This window comes from Sarcophilus harrisii, chromosome 4 (assembly GCF_902635505.1).
Source record: "Sarcophilus harrisii chromosome 4, mSarHar1.11, whole genome shotgun sequence".
NCBI lineage: Eukaryota > Metazoa > Chordata > Mammalia > Dasyuromorphia > Dasyuridae > Sarcophilus > Sarcophilus harrisii.
Window position 1 is genome coordinate 168,892,260 of NC_045429.1, and position 18,767 is coordinate 168,911,026.

An 18,767-nucleotide genomic window follows, 5' to 3' on the forward strand; every position below is an offset into this window, starting at 1 on the left:
CTGGTGTTATTTGCCTATTAAAATATACTGGTTTTTATTCCAAAATCTGTGTGAAGATGGATTTTCTCCAACTCAAATAATGTATCACAACATATTTAATACAGAAGCAGATATGAAATTCCAGCTGTCTTTGTAAAAGTCAAACCTGAAAGACATTTGCAAAAAAAAAAAAAAAATATATATATATATATATATATATATATGTAAACCAATATTACTCTTCCATTAAATACAGTGAGAAGAGTGTCATTGTTTTACATTTCTATGCAAATATTTGCATATATTTTAATGAGAATAAACGTACTATTAAATGTTTAAACTGTCAAAGCAGCATTTCTTAGATATATTTGGAATCATTCACAATGATCTTTACTTTTGTAACATTTGCTGGCATGCTTGAGCCCTCAGACATTGAAGCTGTTTTGATAGTTGTGCTGGAGCAGTGAAAGAAATCTGTGCCTTCCTTTATGGAATGTGACATTAGCAGCCAGGACTTTGAAATGGAGAAGATAGCTGATAATTATCCAGTGTGTTTTAGACATAAATGGAATTCAATTGAAAAATCTCCCAGTAATCCTTAGAGTAAAACTTCTGATTTGGCATCTTGCTGCAATTATACATTAAAATAGCTAGGACTGCCTGACCCAAGTGGAAAGTACAGAATAAGGCATATATCCTGACCTATAGATTTGAGAGTCACTGATTTTCCCATCCCCCCCCATTGTTGGTGCCTCTGCCTTGAATGACCCAACTTAAGTCTCTGTATGCTAAAGACTTATATTATCATCTCTTTTCTCTTTGGGAGTTTAGATTCATTGTGTCAGTCAGCAAACATTTGTTAAGCTTTTTCGGTGTACCAGACACTATTCTGAGATCTAGGGGAAGAGATTAATGAATGATTAATAGCTATAAGTTGCATGTATGTGTACACATGTTTGCTCATGGTTTCACAAGGAGGAGAGTGATAATCATTATCATGTTGTAACATTAGTCTCATTCAACTGCTCAAGTGAGCAAGGCTTCAGAGGTTAAGATGATACTCTTATGTATAGTGTTAATCTGAAAATTGTTTAAAGTCAAAGGGAGGTCTGGAGAACAGAAAGGGATTGATGGAGAAGCTTTGAAAAATGATGCTTTGCTTCTCCAAAGAATTGAGCTGAGGCTGCCTAATTTTATTATTGAAATCAGCCCTGTACCAAAGAGGGGAAATGTTAGCTCACAGTTCCATATTTATACTATAAAAACTAGCCTAGCAACATATATGGTGTGCTGTGATGTAAATAGTATAATTGGTTTCGGTTTAGACATAGAATATTTGATTTGTGTTGTGAAAATGAGTTAGATATAGTCTCAGCTTTGTGACACCCTGTGCAAGTAACTAGCTCTATTTCATTTTCCTTATTTCTGTTATGAGGATAATAACAACATTCATTATCTTTCCTTTAAAATCAATGGGTAGTCTTTTTTTTTTTTTTCTCTAAAAGATATACACAGGTCTGGGAGATATTTTCCTTGACTTTTCTATTGTAATAGAAGAAATAGCAAATAAAACTATTTCAGTATGAATTTGGCTAAACTTAAAGTGACAGAAATCAGGTACACACCTTAATTTCTTTTGTTAAGACTTTTTACCAAACTCTATTTCAGATTTAAGAATACTTACAAATTCTGCCAAATTATGTTATGACTTTTTTAAAAAATTAGTTTTCTCAATTTCTTGCTTTAATTTCTTATAAAGTTTATGACAAGTAAAAGTTCATTCTTTTTCCAAATAAATGGTCCTGGTGGAATGTAATAAAGAAACTATAAATTAGTTAAGCATATTACGTCAGTTTGATGATGGGCCACTATTTTCAGATGATTAATGGTGATTGAATATCTTGCTTATATGTTAAAACCAAAGTTGAATTATAATTTTAAGAGTTCAATGTTGGTATTTTATCTGTAACATCTTTTCTTGACAGTTGATGGTTTTTTGATTAATAATAGTTTATTGTGGCACTCTATATGTGTATGTATGTAAATATGCATTATATAGGTAGACATCCCTCAAATTAAAATGCAGTATCCTGCTGACTATGGTCTTTCATCTTCAGGGAAATACATGGACAATACATATTCATTTATAGTAATGCAGTCTTCACTTAGTGATTTTGTCAATAGGGACTCCACTTTTACTAGAGGATTATAGTTCCAGTTGTAATTGTGATTATATAACAAACTAGGATTGGGGAGACAATGGAAATTGCTGCATATATGAAATTTCAAGCCAGGTCCCAATTAGCATAAGTCCAATTAAGTCCCCCTGTAGTTGTTACATGCATTTAAATTTGGACTTTTTGAAGTTATAATTTAGTAAAACATATTAATTGGTTCCAGATGAGTGAAAATATATAATATAAATTTGAATAATGTTGCCATTTCAGGGAATTCATTATTTTTACTAATGGAGACCTAGTTGTATTCCCAAGCACAACTTTGAGAGTTATCAGTGAATTATATTACCATCATTGTCTTTTTGGATGGTTGAATTCTTCCTTGATAGCTTTTTTTTTAAACTTTATATGGGCTTATCAATAAATTATTAGAATTGTTTTCAGGTATCCTATTAGCATTTAACTTGAGCCTTTTGTTCTTTATCCTTTTAGAGGAAGGATTCTTTTAAAAAAAAATATTTAATATACATTGCTTCATGAATCAGGTTGGGAGAGAAAAATCAGAACAAAAGGGGAAAAAAAACCATGAGAGAGGGAAAAAAATTGATTTACATTCAGTTTCCATAGTTCTTTTTCTGGATGCAAATGGCATTTTCTGTCCAAAGTCTATTGAGATTGCTTTGGATCCCTGAACTACTGAGAAGAACCAAGTCTTTCATAGTTGATCATTGTGTATTCTTGCTATTATTGTGGACAATGTTTTCCTAATTTTTTTTGTTTTGCTCAGCCTAAGTTTGTATAAATCTTTCCAGCCCTTTCTAAAATCAGCAAGATCAGTATTTTTTTTGTAGAACAGTAATATTCCATTACCTTCCTATGCCACAGTCTTAACTGATAGGTGAAACTCATTTTCCAATTTTTTGTTAACACATAAAGAGTTGCTACCAACATTTTTTGCACATGTGGGTCCTTTTTCCTAGAGGAGGTATTCTTAATTTCTTTTTGTCATGAACTTTTTGGGAGATATGATGAAGCCTAATAACCCTTTCTTAGAATATTTTTATATGATAAAATTACATGTATAGGATTATAAAAGAAAACAGTTATATTGAAGTACAGTTATCATTTTTAATAAACAAATTCATGGATTTTGTGTTTAGAATTCCTGTTTTAGAATATTTATCCTGAACATCAAAGTTCTGTTCTCTCTTAACTTTTTGAAGTCTAGTTTTAGATTTTGTCAGTATAGGGCAGAATTTCCTGACAATTAACCTTCTCTAAAAATGGAACTGATTATCTAACAATGAATTCCTTGTGAAGGAAAGGAGCTATTTATGTAGCACTTGTTGACTATCTTTCAGAGATACTGTGCTAGGTATTCTTGCTTCAGAAGGAATTTTTGAGTATATGATACCTTCCAGTTTTTAAGATAATCAACTTATTATTTGCTAGATGTTAGTAAATTCAAATAGAAAAATTAATAGATTTTAGGAAGCAGAAAATAAAACTCCACTTAGCGTGTTAAAGTATGAAAGTGAGATTTAAAAAAAAAAGTGATTCATCTCATCTGGATAGATAACACAATTTAAATCAGGGAATTGATCAGTTATTATTTAATGAATTCTTTCCAAAAGATTTCAGGTGATGAGCCTTGAGTCTCAAAGATCTGAATTCAAATCTCTTATATCTACCACATTTATTCTTTCCACATTCACCTTAGTTCAGACCTTATTACTTCTGGAAATGGTCTATTTCCCCCGCCCCCCAGTGCAAAGAATGCCTTCATAGTAGATGCTTAAACAATTCATATTGAATTGAATCCACAATATATAAACATAATAGTAAATTGTTGAATTGATATTTTGTTAATGCATTTTTACATCCAAGGAGAAGGATTGGCAAATGGTCCTAATTTGTTGTCACTTCTTTTTGTGTTCTGGTTTCATTTATATGACAATGTCAATGTTGATATGTTCCATGTCTCTAGAAAGATTTCAACTCCTCAATTTTTTTATGTCTTTGCATTTCACAGTTTTACACTACCAGATTATTTAAATCTGTACTCAGACACAATCAGTTCCTTCTCTGTGTATGGATAGGATTTTTCACAGTAGTTGAGGATGATTGTACTACTGAAAATAACAAAGTCATTTATAGCTAGTCATTCTGGAACATTGCTATTACTTTGTAAAAAGTATATTTCGTGTTGCTCATGGAAAATTTTCTAGGTTTTTTTTTTCCTGAGAGCATACTACTCATCATTTCCCAGAGAACAATAATATTCCATCACAAACACATACCACAGTTTATTGAGTCATTGCCTAATTGATAGGCATCTCTTCAATTTCTGTTTTTTGTCTCAACAGTTATTTAAAGATAGGAAACTAAAGAAACTGTGATTCATATTTACCTTCTGCTGTTTTCTCAATTTTGGAGAAACAGAATGAGAATCAATAGATTCACTGATCTTTTGTTCTATATCTTGCATTATAAGAAGAAATAGGAATAAAAATTAATAATGGTACTTAACATTTTTATAGAGCTTTAACAATTTAAAATTATTTTAGATATGTTTATTCTTATACTCCTCACAAGAACCTTGAAAGATAGGTGTCTTCATCTTGGTTTTATAAATGAGGAATCTGAAAATCAGAAAGGTTAAGAGCTTGTCCAGGTTCCTCCTCTGTCTGAGATAGGATTTGAAATCAGGTCTTCCTGACTGGAACTGAAGAGATTTATACAAAATTGTTAAATCAACATGATGTAAGCTAGTCTGTTATTTGTTGTTACCAAATATAATGTAATAGTCACTCTTTTTTGGTTTAATTGCTTGGGTTTAGGAAGCATTTAGGTAATGCTTAAGCTTTAACATCTATTCAAACTTTGATTTAATGTGATATTAAACAGCTCAATTGTTCTTTGCTATTAAATTGAAATCCACTTATTTATTTAAAATTACTTTATTATCTTAGGTTAATCCTAGCCAGGAGTACATACATTTCAAAACAACAACAACAACAAACTGGGATGGTTTGAATTTTCTTAATTGTGTGCTTTGATTATAAACAAAGCTCTTTTACCAACCAGTAGATCAACTTGCTTTAGTTCAAATTCATTTTTTCAGATATAGTTGTGTGACTGAATTGATCTATTCTCCCATGTGCAAAGGTGGACTGTTGTGCTAAAATAAATGACACATCTCTAAAAATGAGGAAAAAATAGTAATATAATGCAGTGTTATGTCAATAAATGAGTAAAAGAAGTAGAAACCTTTACCAATGGTCTTTTATTTTTGTCTAAGGAAATTACCTGTAAATTTTAATACAGATGGTGGAGCCATGATTACATAGTTATAAAAGTAACATTTTACTGATACATTTTCTTCATGTTTAAATGTGATATTCATGTTCTTTACTTCTTGGGGAAATACTTGATCACAGTGCCTTCATATAGAAAATGCTTAATAAATGCTTGTTGACTGATTAGCCAACTCACTGAGGTTGAGGCTTTAAGAATAAAGATTTTTCATATATCTTGCAAGGTTTTCCTCTCCCCAAAAAAGAATAAAGATTTTTTAAGGTGATTTTTGCTTTGGTAAGAATACTTCTTATCAATGAGAGTTTTTTTTTCAAAATTCAAAAGGCTAGTTAGTGAAGTAGCCAGTTCCCTCTTATTTATTAAAGGTCTTCCAGTAGAAAATTGTCAAATAAATTTTTGTGCAGATTCTTTTTCATATCTGTTAAACTAGTTCTGTAAACTAATTTTATGTCTTTAATTCATTTTTTTGTTAGATGACTTACATTGAAATTATATTGCAAATTCATGACTCGGGGGGTTTCTTATGCATCAAATTGGTTATATGTCAGTTATTTAGGGGCTAGAAAAGATGAGAAAAGGTCAATCAGTTTACAAAGGGATTAATGGGGAAAAAAAATTATTAAGAACATACTGTCTCATTGTTAGCTATTACTTTTGCCTTGTTCAATAGCAAATTTGACCAGGTTAAAAATCTGATGTATTTTACAGCCCAGTATAAAGAGTTTACCATTCCTTGAATAATAATGCACCTAGGCATCTAATTATCTTTTTGAGACTTCTCTCCATTAGGATTCCTCAGTTTTCTCTGTCAAAATTGGAACAGATGATGCATAAGGGCCCATTCCAGCTCAAATCTATGACTTATGCATAGGAACAATACCTACACAAAGGAGATTCTTTTCATGTTTAAAAATGTTTTTAAAAAAAGTCCTAGATTTTAAAAGTTTTCTTACAAGAGTTTGACTTGCAGTATTTAAGATCCTCTGGGGCCTTGTCAGCAGAAAACTGCTTCACAGCATCATTTAGCATGGAAATGAAAGTAATTATGTTTTTGTGGTTTCTAAATTAGCTCAGCAAAAGTTTCAGGACTTTCTCCAGGGAAAGTAACTTTATTATGTCAACAAAATTTTATGAATTAGGTAAAATGTATTAAATACCTTTGTTCTTTTTTTCCCTTCCTAGTGAAATTACTTTTATATAGAAATCACATTTATAAAAGGACATTTGGGATACCTGACACTACAGTGGTGTTTTAGCCAAAATTTTGGAGTACTTTGAAGCCAGGAATCTTCGGTGTCTTTGTTAAATTTTTAGGATCTTTATTTGTATAGAAACTCTAATGAATGGAGATCAATTCTGAATTAACCATTATACTTCTTTATGTGCTAATTGTAATACTCTATAGCAGAAATTTCAATTGTATATAATAGAAATCAGTATTAAAATAGATACATTTATAAATGCAGTTGTTTAACTTATATTACCAGAGACCTGAGTATAAACTTATTTTTTTATTTTTTTATTTTATGAGGCAATTGGGGTTATGTGACTTGCACAGGGTCACACAGCTAGGAAGTGTTAATTGTCTGAGGTCAGATTTGAACTCAGGGCCAGTGCTTTATCCTCTGCCTCATCTAGCTGCCTCATAGATTAAATTTTTAAAAACAAAATAATTGAGAAATATGTAAGGTTATTACTTGTATGAATTCAGTCCTGTTTACCTTTTTATGCTTCTTTTGAGTCATGTTTGAAAATTAAATTTTCTGTTTAGTTACCGGTCTTTTTATTGGAAATAATTGAAAGTTCCCTACTTCATTGAAGATCTAACTCTGCTGTTGAACAATTATGCTAAATCTTGCTGGATTGTTGATTCTTAGTTGTAATTCTAACTCTTTTGTCCTCCACAATATGGTATCCCAGGTCCTCTGATAATTTATTGTAGAAGCTTCTGAGTGCTGGGTAATTTTGTGTATAGTTTCTCCAGATTTGAATTGTTTCTGTTTACTTATAATATTTTTCTTTTGATCTTGAAGTTCTTGAATTTAGCTACAATGTTTCTTCTCCTCCCGCTCCTCTCTCCCTCCCCCCTCCCCCCAGTGAGATTTCTTTCACTGAGTGATTGATGTATTCTTTTGCTCTATAGTTCTAGAATATCAAGGCAGTTTTCTTTGATGATTTCTTGGAAGATGCTGTCCAGGCTCTTTTTCTGGTCATGGTTCTCAGGTAGTCCAATGATTCTAATATTGTCTCTACTGAATCGGTATTCCAGGTTGGTTGCTTTTCCAATGAGGTATTTTACAGTCTCTTCTTCTTTTTATTCTTTTTAGCTTGTTTGACTGATTCTTGAATTTTCATAGAGTCATTACTTTCCTTATTCCCAAAGCTAGGGTTTTTTTGGTGTGTTTGTTTTGGGTGAAGTAATTGAGATTAAGTGACTTGTTCAAGGTCACATGGGTAGTGAGTATTAAGTATTTCAAGCTGGATTAAAATCAGGTTCTCCTGACTCTAGAGCTGATGTTGTATCCACTACATCACTTAGCTAGCCCCTTCCTGCACATTCTAATTTTTAACATATGATTTTCTTCATTTAACATTTGTACCTCCTTTTCTAATTGGCTACTTCTACTTTTAAGGCTTGTTTTCTTCAGTCAGTTTTTGTCTTTCCCAGCTGTTGACTCTCTCTTTCATACTCATCATTTCTTTTCCAGATTTTTTTTCTACCTCTTGTATTTTTTCTTTTAAACTCTTTTATGAGCTCTTCCAAAAATGCTCTTGGATTTGAGACCAATTCATATGCCTCTTTGAGATTTTGCATATAGACATGTTTGTTTTGGTGTTTTGATTTTTTGTCACCCTAGTAGCTCTCTGTGGTCAAGGATACTTTTTGTTTCTTCTTCTATCTTCCTTATTCCCTCCGTCCCCTCCTCTCTTTCCTTTCTCTTCTTTTCTTCCCTCTCCCCTCCCTTCCCTATTTCTCTATTTCCAGACGTTTAAAGTCAAGTTCTGGGACACAGGGGCTATGTTCCAAGCTTATTATGTGGCTTTGTGTTTTGGGACACTTTGGCTTTTGCTTTGATTGCAGGTCCTGTCATATTTAATAACTTGCTCACAGCATTGGGGATAACCTGATCTAGTCTGGTCTTCTGTTGTCTAGTTTTCCAGGCTGGCAATTTGCTTTTTGCATTGGAACTGGTAGCTCCACCATGTATGCTGTACTACTGTTGTGTTGAGCCAGGAAGGGGGGGGGGGGAAGATCTTGTTTGCTAAACTATGTTCTCATTGGCTTTCTGGGATATTGTTTGTGATGCTGGACTGCTGCCCCCTCACCTAAATAAAATAAACCTTTCCCAAAGTCCAGTCTTAAACTGGAAAAATTGTGTCATTCAGTCTCTTTGTAGTTTCTGTCATTTCTGAATCTGTTCAGATGCTTGATTTCCTGTTGTTTCCATGGGAAACTAGAGAGCTCAAGCAACTTCTTGGCTTCTCTCCATCTATGAATGTAGTTCTATGTTTCAGTTTATGGTATGTACATATTTTAGTTTTTCTAAATATTTTACTTCCTTGAAAATATTTAATTTTTTTTATATCTTAGTAAGATATTTTTATCTTGTACCTCTTTTCTTTTTAGAGGTAGGTGACTATATGTGTGGAAATTTCAGCTGCAATCAGTCTTAGTTTATGTGTTGGTTCATTTTTGCTGAACTGCTTTAAGTATCTATTTTTGTTTGCTTTTATTATAATAGTTTTTTTTTGGTAGGTTTAGAGGGAGATATATATTTGGAAATAAAATGATATAAAAATGAAAACTATTTTTTTAAAAAGAAAAAAGGTGCTTTTTTTTCTTTTTGATAAAATTTTGCTTTTGATGTATAGGAAGATTATTAAAATATCCTCTATTCAGCCAAAATTTAAAACAAAAATGTCATTGGTCTTCAGATATTTTGCAAATAATTAACACAACAAATTTGTCCTTATTCTCATTATTTGTCTCCTTTGCACTATTTTACTCTACTCCTATTTTCAATCAGTAGTCCAGAAGTGTTGCTACAGATGAAAAAACTAAATGAAAAGCTCCATCTTCATGATTTCAAGTAATTGAGTGAAAGGGGGGAAAGCCAGTTTGTGACTAAAGTAGAGCACATTCAACACCTCATCAGAATGATTAGATTCTGTTTTTTTAAGTTGATTTTTGTCATAATGACAAACTCTAAAAAGCCTCTCATGAGAATGTCTATTCTATTAGAATTGACCCATTAGCACAAGATTTGTTTAATTTACAAAGTGGAATTCTTTCTACCACTCTCTTTCACTTTTTTGAGGGACTGGTCAGAAAAACTTTATAAGTTGCATGGTCTTTTGAAGTGAAAAAGCTGATTAGATCTTTACCAGTCAAGGGATAGACTCAGAAATTTTCTCTAGCTTTTGTTAATGGTGCAAAGCCAACACCTAACAGGGAGGGAAAAGGTCAGTAAAAGGAGAAACTAATTATTTTCTTATAATCAAGAAACATTTCTTTAGTTTCCTTTTAAACAAAGGCCTAGATTTATTAGACTCTCTTGAATGAAGTTGAATTTAAATGAGTAAATAAAATACTTTTCTCAGGGGTGCAATAATCCCACTTCCTAAAGCTGTTTCTGAAACAAAGGAATTTTAACAATTTGGAAAAGTAAAAGTAGAGCAAGTCAACAAGTTAAAATAACTTGCATTTGAATGGTAAGATCCATAATATTTCTTCTAAACAAGCTATTAACATAATGTAGAAAACCACATTTTTCAATATGTCACTGATTTGTGACTTACTGATGTTTTTTATTGCCCAGGTATCCTCATACCATTCGTGCTATATTCATGCTTTTCATCTTATATGTTTGTTATCTGATATGAAATCATATATGATTAGGCAACTAAGTGGCATATGGGATAGAGCACTGAACTTAAGAGTGAAGACCTAAGTCCATATATGATCTTAAGATAGCTCATTAGCTGTGTGATTTTGGTCAATTTATTTAATCTTGATCTGCCTCAGTTTTGTCAATAAGAAAATAAGAGTTATAAGAGCACCTACCCTACAGGATTTTGGAAGACCAAATGAGGAAATATTGTAAAGTATTTGGTGAATAATAGATGCCCCACAAGACTTGCACTGGATTCTCTTTTTTCTTTCCTCTCTTCCCCTCTTTCCCTCCTCTTCCCTTTTTCCCTTCTCTGTCTTATTCTTTCATAGATTTTTCAGAGGATCTGTCCAATGTGCTGAAGGCATTCTTACAGTTCATAGAAGGTACTGCAACATGTACCATTTCTCTTTTCTTCTGAAATATTTCCTTTAAACCAAACATTATGTAGTATTTCAATAGAGATATGATATACTTAATAGGTTTGTAAATTTAGAGCTACATTTTTTTTTCTTTTTGATTGATTTTTCTTGTGCAGCATGATAATTTTGGTAATATGTATAAAAGAATTACACGTTTCACATACATTGGATTACTTGGCATCTAGGGAAGGGTTGGAGAAGTGAGGGGGGACAATTTTGGAATAAAAGAATGAATGTTGAAAACCACTTATGCATATGTTTTGAAAATTAAAAAAAAAAATGTAGAATTAGAGACAACTTCAAGTGTTACCTAGCCAATTTACTTATTTTACGTGAGGAAATGGAGCATCAATATGGCTAATTGAATTATCTAGGGTCATACAGAGTATAATTTACACAGCTGGACTTTTTACGAGGGTTCTTGGATTCCAAATATAACACTTACTCTTCCCTCCTCCCCCCCATCTTCCATATGAAACTATTCCCAATGTATATCACTCCGTTGCTTTTTGGATCATTCAAAAATTCTAATTTAATAGAAATCATGGTGTTTGAAGATTCTCCTTCATAGTGGTATCACTATAATTATATTTGTGGAAAAGCTGAGTATCTATTGTAAAAAGTAAATTATAATCACTAAAAATGTAGTAAATTTTCCTAAATATGCATCACCACCCCCTCTTCCATCTATTAAATTTTTGACGTACATAATGCCTCTCTGCAAGTAGGTAGGTAGGTGTGTGTGTGTGTGTGTGTGTGTGTGTGTGTACTTATGTAGGTATATGGATTAATGGTCTGAATTTCCAAATTATAAATCATAGTTTTTACTAGGAGCATATTTTATCTATTTAATTTTTCCTATATGAATTATTAGGCCAATATTATTGAATATTTTTGGATAACATTTAAGAGGCCCTAAAATATTCTGAAGCTTGCAGAAAACATTGTCCAGAATGACATAAGAACCTATGGGCCCTTACTCATCTCTTGACCATAGTTAGATGATTATTGGCCGCAGATGTTTTGTTGTTGTATTTATCTAGAAACACAGGCATCAGTGTATTGACATTCCCTAATATGACTACGCCCATGAGCAAACTCTCACTTTTTTTTAAACTCACTTTTAACAAATGTGAATCGTCCTGCAAAACAAATCAAAGCTTTGCACATGCCTGAGAATGAGTATCTGGTTCTGAACCTCAAGTTATTAGACATTTCTAAGAAGAAGAAGGTATATTTCTTCACTGGTCTTTTAAAATCATGATTGGCTGCTGTTTTTGTTAGATCTCTGAAATTTTACAGGTTATTTTCCCTCACATTGTTAAAATTATTGATTAAATTATTCTACTTCTTCTACTTCACTGAATATTAATTCTTATGATTCTCTGTATGTCTGAATATAGCATGTTCATCATTTTTAATTGTATAATAAAATTCTATTTTGTTTGTATGCCACAACCTGTTTAGATATTCCTAATTTATGAGAATTGATTTTCTTCCCAGGTGTTTGCTTCAAAAAAAAGGTGCTGCTATAAATATTTTTTTACTTAGGAGTCTTTGCTTTCTAACCTTGAATTTGTGGGATACTTTAATAATAAAACTGGTTTAATACATATGTGTGATTTAATATCTTTCTTGTTATGGTTTCAAATTGTTTTGGAGAATAATTAGACCAATTGATATTTCCTCCTGTGGTGTATTAGTGTATCTACAGTCCCTCCATTATTGGCAATATTTTTCTTTCTTTTTTTTTCTGTTTTTTTTTTTTTAAACCAAATAAGGGTAAGTGTAACTTCACAATTCATCTTTTAAAGATGTTTATCCTCATTCCTCATTGGCACTTCCAACAAAGGCACACAAAATATTGAATTTGATTTTTATATTTTTTTATTTCTTTGCCACCATAAAACGTTATTACATTTCCATACATATGAGTTCTTTTCCTCATTCTTTGTCTCTTTAAGTATATAGAGCTAGTATCATTATTCTCATTATTACATAATATCATCACACATTTAAGACATGATGATAAAAATTTTATTGCTTATTTTTCTCTTGTTTCATACTGGTTACACTCTTTGAATATTTCTCGTCATGCTGTGTGCACATGAAATAAGATTTGAATATGTGGCTTTTCATGGTAAGAATTCATTTTTTAGGTGCAGGGAATGGATTATTTTCATCTTTAAACACTAATTTTTAGCAAATATTTGCATGTAATCATGACTTAATTAAAATATTTGTTCAATTTTTCAAATGAAAATGGAGTGGCTTGTTGAAAATGGAGTAGTAGACTGAATTTATTACCTACAAGTGTAATGTTCTTCTCTAAAATATATTGTTCTCTGGGAGCAAGTTTCTTGGGGGCTTCTGGAGGCAGCCTTAGTTTTAATTCAAAGTAATCACCCCAAATGCATTCAGGGAGTCAAAGTCCAGATCCTTTATTTTCTCTTTCCAAGTATTGTCTCCTTCCTTGGGCCTGGTTAGCTTTCTTAAAGGCCTCTCTCTCTCTCCTTGGTTCCCAGAGCTCTTGCTGCTAGTCCTTTGCCTCTGCCAGCTTCATTCAGCCTCTCCTCTTCTAAATGTCTCCAGCCAGCCCAAAGGTGGAAGTTGGAATGAATCTGACTCCGCCTCTGAGAGTGGGCTTGTGGGCTTCTGTGTCTTAGTGGGCTTGTCCTTTAACGGGCTCCTCCTTATATATGCTCTCTTAAAAGTGTAAATCTTGTAGAACTCTAATAAGTACTAAGTACATCTAGAGAACTGCCAAACACCCTGCTAAACAACCCTTGTCTCTTATCAATTCCACTGACTTAGCACTTTATAAGAATTCTAACATACAAGCAGGACTCAGACAGTCATCAGTATAGGAATTTAGGCTGGTAAGAAATATGAAAAGGTCTATTTTTCCTTGGAAAGTAGGGATAGCTATTTGCTTCTAAGAGCCCTTGCCATACTGTGACTTTTAATAAGTAACTATTAATTGTTCAGAGCATTGTCATATGCTTCCTTTTGTCCTGGAGGATGCAGTATTTTAGGTTTTATTTGTAGCCTACCAAATATATCATACTATATGACAAATTTACCATAATTATAATCCCAGAATGGATCCAGCAAAGCTGTTGTTACTAGCTTTTTCTTGGGCACATAAAATAAAACAAAGTCACCAATGAGACATGACTAAATAGGATGTGTTCTGTTTAGACATAATAGGAAATAGCAAAGTAATTGTCTATATTGGTATCCTTAAATATGAGAAGAGGTCTTCAGTGTCTTAGATGAATCTTCCATGGGATGACATACCTTAACCCCCCCCCTTTTTTTTTTTTTTTTTTTTTTTTTTGCATTTTTGTATTTAATTGCTTAAGGGATATACAAAGTGATATGTGAAGTAAGAGAAAGAAAATACTGGGAGAATAAAGGAAGTCATTCTGATGGAAGATGATTTTGGAGTAAACTTTAAAACATAGGTTGGATTTCAAACCTACAAAAGTTAGGTGGTTTAGAATATTTTTTAATAGTAATTGCAGGCATATGAGAAGAAACTAGATAGAAGACCAGAAAGAAATAAAGACAAAAAAGATAATTGTAAAAAGTGTATGTTGAAATTATTATATACTTTAAAAATAAACAAGCTGTATATAATGGAAACTTGAAATTTCATGCACAATCATTTTCTTTTTTTTTTTTTTTAACTTTATCCTGTAAATGATATTATTTATTTAATTTAATGTTTGTTAAATTTATAGTAAAAAGGAACTAATAAGAAAGTAATTATGATGCTAAAGAATAGAATAAGTAAAAAGATATAAATAAGAAGGCAGCTTTGGGCATCCTTCTAATCCTTTCATAATATTCCAAGTGCTCAAGGTGAAAATTATTGCTATAGACAGACTTTATTCATGTTTTATATAACTCCTTGCCTATCCTATAATAATGCCAACATAACAATGATCTCAGAATTTATTATCTCAGACTTCATTATCAGAATTACAAATGATGTAGATTTGTATCCTTAGATCTGAATTCATCTTTACTATTCCACACTAAGATTTCTCTTTGCATATCTTTAGTAGGGAACAATCTATCTACATCGTATTTCTCCAAAAAGTTGACAGCTCCATTCCCCCTTCTCTCATAATAGTTCCTCTGGAATTAATAATGCATTCATTTTTTTTTCCTCTCTAAAAAGATTCTTTCCTATTTATTGGGGATAGAAGTCTTCTCATCATACTTCCCTCAAATTATGTTCCTACTCCTTGGAAGTGGATCCTCGTCACTTTCTCACGTATAGGCTTCGGTCTGCTGTTATAGCTATCACTGACCTAATTTCAATCCAATTTCAGTAAATATTTATAACCACTTATGACACTAAGGAAAAGTAGATCATTTATTTGAATTTTTCCTAGTTCTTGAAACTTTCCTCCCTCTCTTTTATATCAGGAAGCTGAGGCTTGCTTTCTCACTTCCTACATACATATATAAAGAAGATGTAGTGCAAAGAGCAATTAGATAGGAGCCAGAAGATCAGAGATCTTATCCCAAGTCAATTGTTCATTTCTTCACCCAATGATCTGGTAAATTTTACTTCACTTGGCCATGTTTTTAACTCCACTTTGTGTATTGCTCAGGTCCCATATCCTGGAAGAGATCTTTCTGGTATTTAAATGTTTTCTCCTAACCCTCCAAAATGCTTTGTTTTTTCCTACACATATCTCTATACTTAACTGTGAATATATTGTCTATTCTAGTACAGTGTCACTTCCACCTATATTCTTTTGTCTTTCTGTCCTTCTTTGGCTAACACATATAAGCCATTCAATAAATACTAAATTAGTTTAATTTGGCATAATGATATTTCTCTGTCTTTCCTCATAGAGGTTTTGTGAGGATCAAATTAGATTTATTAATGAAATGTAATGAAACAAGCTTGCCCCATCCTTTTCCCATATTTATCTCCATTTTCAGTGGTGTGCATGTATGTGTATGTGTGTGCTCATGGATATTTATGCAACATAATATATTTTTGGAGACCACATATTGTTTACAGAAATAAAACAGCAATTTTTAGTTTAGTTTCTTTAACTGACAACTTCATCTCAGAAAAATTAATTATTCTCACATTCTTGTGATCCATCTGTGATTAACATTTAGAATGTGAGCAAAATAAAAAATGTAATACAATAAATACCTTTTAATCCTTATGGAAAATTCAGTGAAAATAAAAGTCATATATCATCTATTCTCCTTCTACAGTGGGAACTGTGCAGAAATGAGTGTTGTAAACATTTTTCCTTTCATTCTGACAGGTAATATTTGAAGCTGAAGTCTCAGATGGGAGAAATGGCTACATTGCCATTGATGACATCCAAGTTCTCAGCTATCCTTGTGGTAAGTGTGATTAAGAGTTGTGTTTTCCTGAGGCTTTTCAAGACCTATTTGATATTGGCAGTGACTCGAGTTTTCATCACTTGATCAGTTCTCTCTTTTTTCTCCCTGTCTCTAGGATTTCTCTTTACTGCCTGTAGAGAAACCATTTTTATGTTATTATGAGTTTTGTAAAGAGTCTCGAAGAAAATATTCCATCCCTGTTAATCAGTTCAATTGTAAAAACTTTAAATAAGTTCTTATTAATTGCAAGGCTATATATATATATATATATATATATATATACACAGAATTCAAAAGGTACAGAAATTATAGATTAAGATTTATTCTGAAGTTTTTATCCAGTATCCAATAGAACATTAGGTCTATAATAAGGAAAAATCATTTTTTTGAATTTATTTCAGTTCTCATTGTAATATTGTGTAGATCATGTAACCTTTTTTTTTTCTTCCCTTAGTAATGACTCTTTTTCATCAATTTGTCTAGGTAATTATTATATTGTCTGTGTATAAAGAACATTGACTTGAGATTTTTTTTTCCATTAATTAGAAAAAAGTGGTAAGAACTCTAGCAGCAGATGCTATTACTGACTGGTACATAGGGACAGATTTTATCAGAACTTTTTAAGTTCACAATTGAAAGCATTGGCAGAAATACACCCATATACATAGGTATATACAGTGTTTGTACAGTGTGTACAGTGCCATGATGTTGTTAGAAATGTTCTTAAGATGTTCTTTAGGGGGAAAAAAAAGCTAAATAAAGGAATTAGTTTTGCCTATTCTAGTCCAAGTATTCAAATAGATTCTTATGTCAAATTGGAATGCTGATTAACCTGGTTTAACATACTTCATTAACAGTTGTTTTACATGTTTTGGTTTATATGTCAAAATCTGGCCCATTTTCAGATAGGTATTCTTACTTATCTCTTGGTCAAATAGTATCCACTAAAGCATATAACTTCTAAATCCCCAGTTTAGGACAATTATCCTATCAGTCATAATCCTGACCCCAGGTCAGGATATAAAAGGTTTTATATTACTGCTTTAAGTATTCGGTAATCTTCTATTTTAGATTTATGTATGTGTGTTTACATATATATTCTGTCATTGATATGGAAGAACATTATTAAAAATAGGTATCATTGCTCTATTTTTAATGCAGTGGCACTTAATTATTTCTTCTGGTGTTTTCTGGAGAGCAGGTACCATTTTCCTAGAATCAAATACAGGCAGCAGAGTCTTAATTTCTCCTCTAAGAATAAAGGGGGGGAGGGGAAATTTATTCACTTTAAGGATTAATAAGCATCATATATATATTCTTTTATAATATTAAGTGAGAAAATAAGTAGTATGCTAATCCAATGATCATTTGGGCCTTATAAAATACATGGTGAATTACAAAAAGGTTTTGGCATATATACAAAAAGCTAAACAAAAGTTGCTGACCTTAACTATAATTTACCAATAATATGTTATTCAAATGAGTCCCCAATTCTTCTAATAGTTGTGCCTTGATTTTTTTTTTCCAAAAGAAAGCATTAGAAAAGTTTTGATTTTAACAGGTAATTCTACAGAAAATATATCTAAGGGATTTATAACTCATATATCCATCAACTGTAGTCATCATGTTTGTCAGTCTAATATTTCACTTGGGTGGCTTTCCTGAGGCAGTACAGACATGAGGATTTAGTCCCACAAACTGTGAATACATGGTGACACCTGAAATGCTATTTTCTGGGAAGTACTAGATAGAAAAAGCAATAGAAATTGTATTGCGTTAGTCTGAGGGGTAGGAAAGAATGAAGGTATGACTAATTAAATAGAGTGTTTGTCTTTCTTTGACACTGGTATAATTTTTGTACATCAGATATGATTGAGCCTGTTTTGGGAAAGCTTTCATTGTTTTGCTTGATGTTTTCTGTGTTGTCTGCTTTTCCTTATTACCATTTGTAAGGGTTTATTATTTTTCACTTACTACTTACAATACTTGTTATCCACAATTATTGAATGCCATTGCATGTAGAATGTTATCTTTACTGTGGTATAAATATTCAAAGAAAACAAAGCTATTGAAAGTAAAGAAAAGGAAATTGTTGGTGAGATAAAAGGAAATCTCTTTTCCTTGTGGAAAGAATATAACTAACTTTTTTTTTTAAAGGAAAATAGAATATCTTTGTTTTCATGGAATGTGTGTTGGGCAGTTTTAGAGTTACCAATTTTCTTAATCTTTTGGAAGTAGAAATATGTAATGTAAGATTCTATGTGAATTGTGTTTATCATTTCTCTCTCCCTCCCCCCCTCTCTCTCTCTCCATAGATAAATCCCCTCATTTCTTGAGGCTGGGTGATGTAGAGGTCAATGCAGGGCAGAATGCTACATTTCAATGTATTGCTACAGGGAGAGATGCTGTGAATAACAAGTTATGGCTGCAGGTAAGGCTAACTAGTCTATTGAACTAATGTGGATAAATTTGTTAATGAAAAAGCACCAAAATTACATGAGGACAGATTATATTTTAATTCACTTATTTTGCCATGCGACTTTTTTTCTCCTTAGCTTGAAGTGATCTTGTGAAGATTCATCCTTTTTCAT

General features: G+C 32.0%; 1 protein-coding gene across 9 annotated transcripts in view; it reads left to right on the forward strand.

The window, feature by feature from the left end:
* The window catches only part of PTPRK (protein tyrosine phosphatase receptor type K), a 721,856-nt gene that overhangs the window by 351,256 nt on the left and 351,833 nt on the right, over positions 1–18,767 (forward strand). For 8 of the 9 annotated variants that reach the window (XM_031964293.1, XM_031964294.1, XM_031964287.1 and 5 more), the window contains exons 4-5: positions 16,095–16,176; positions 18,492–18,607. In XM_031964293.1, coding sequence (XP_031820153.1) covers positions 16,095–16,176; positions 18,492–18,607 — 198 coding nt within the window. Of the gene's footprint in view, positions 1–16,094; positions 16,177–18,491; positions 18,608–18,767 lie in introns of those variants that run through there. The other variant, XM_031964292.1, reaches the window with a different exon arrangement.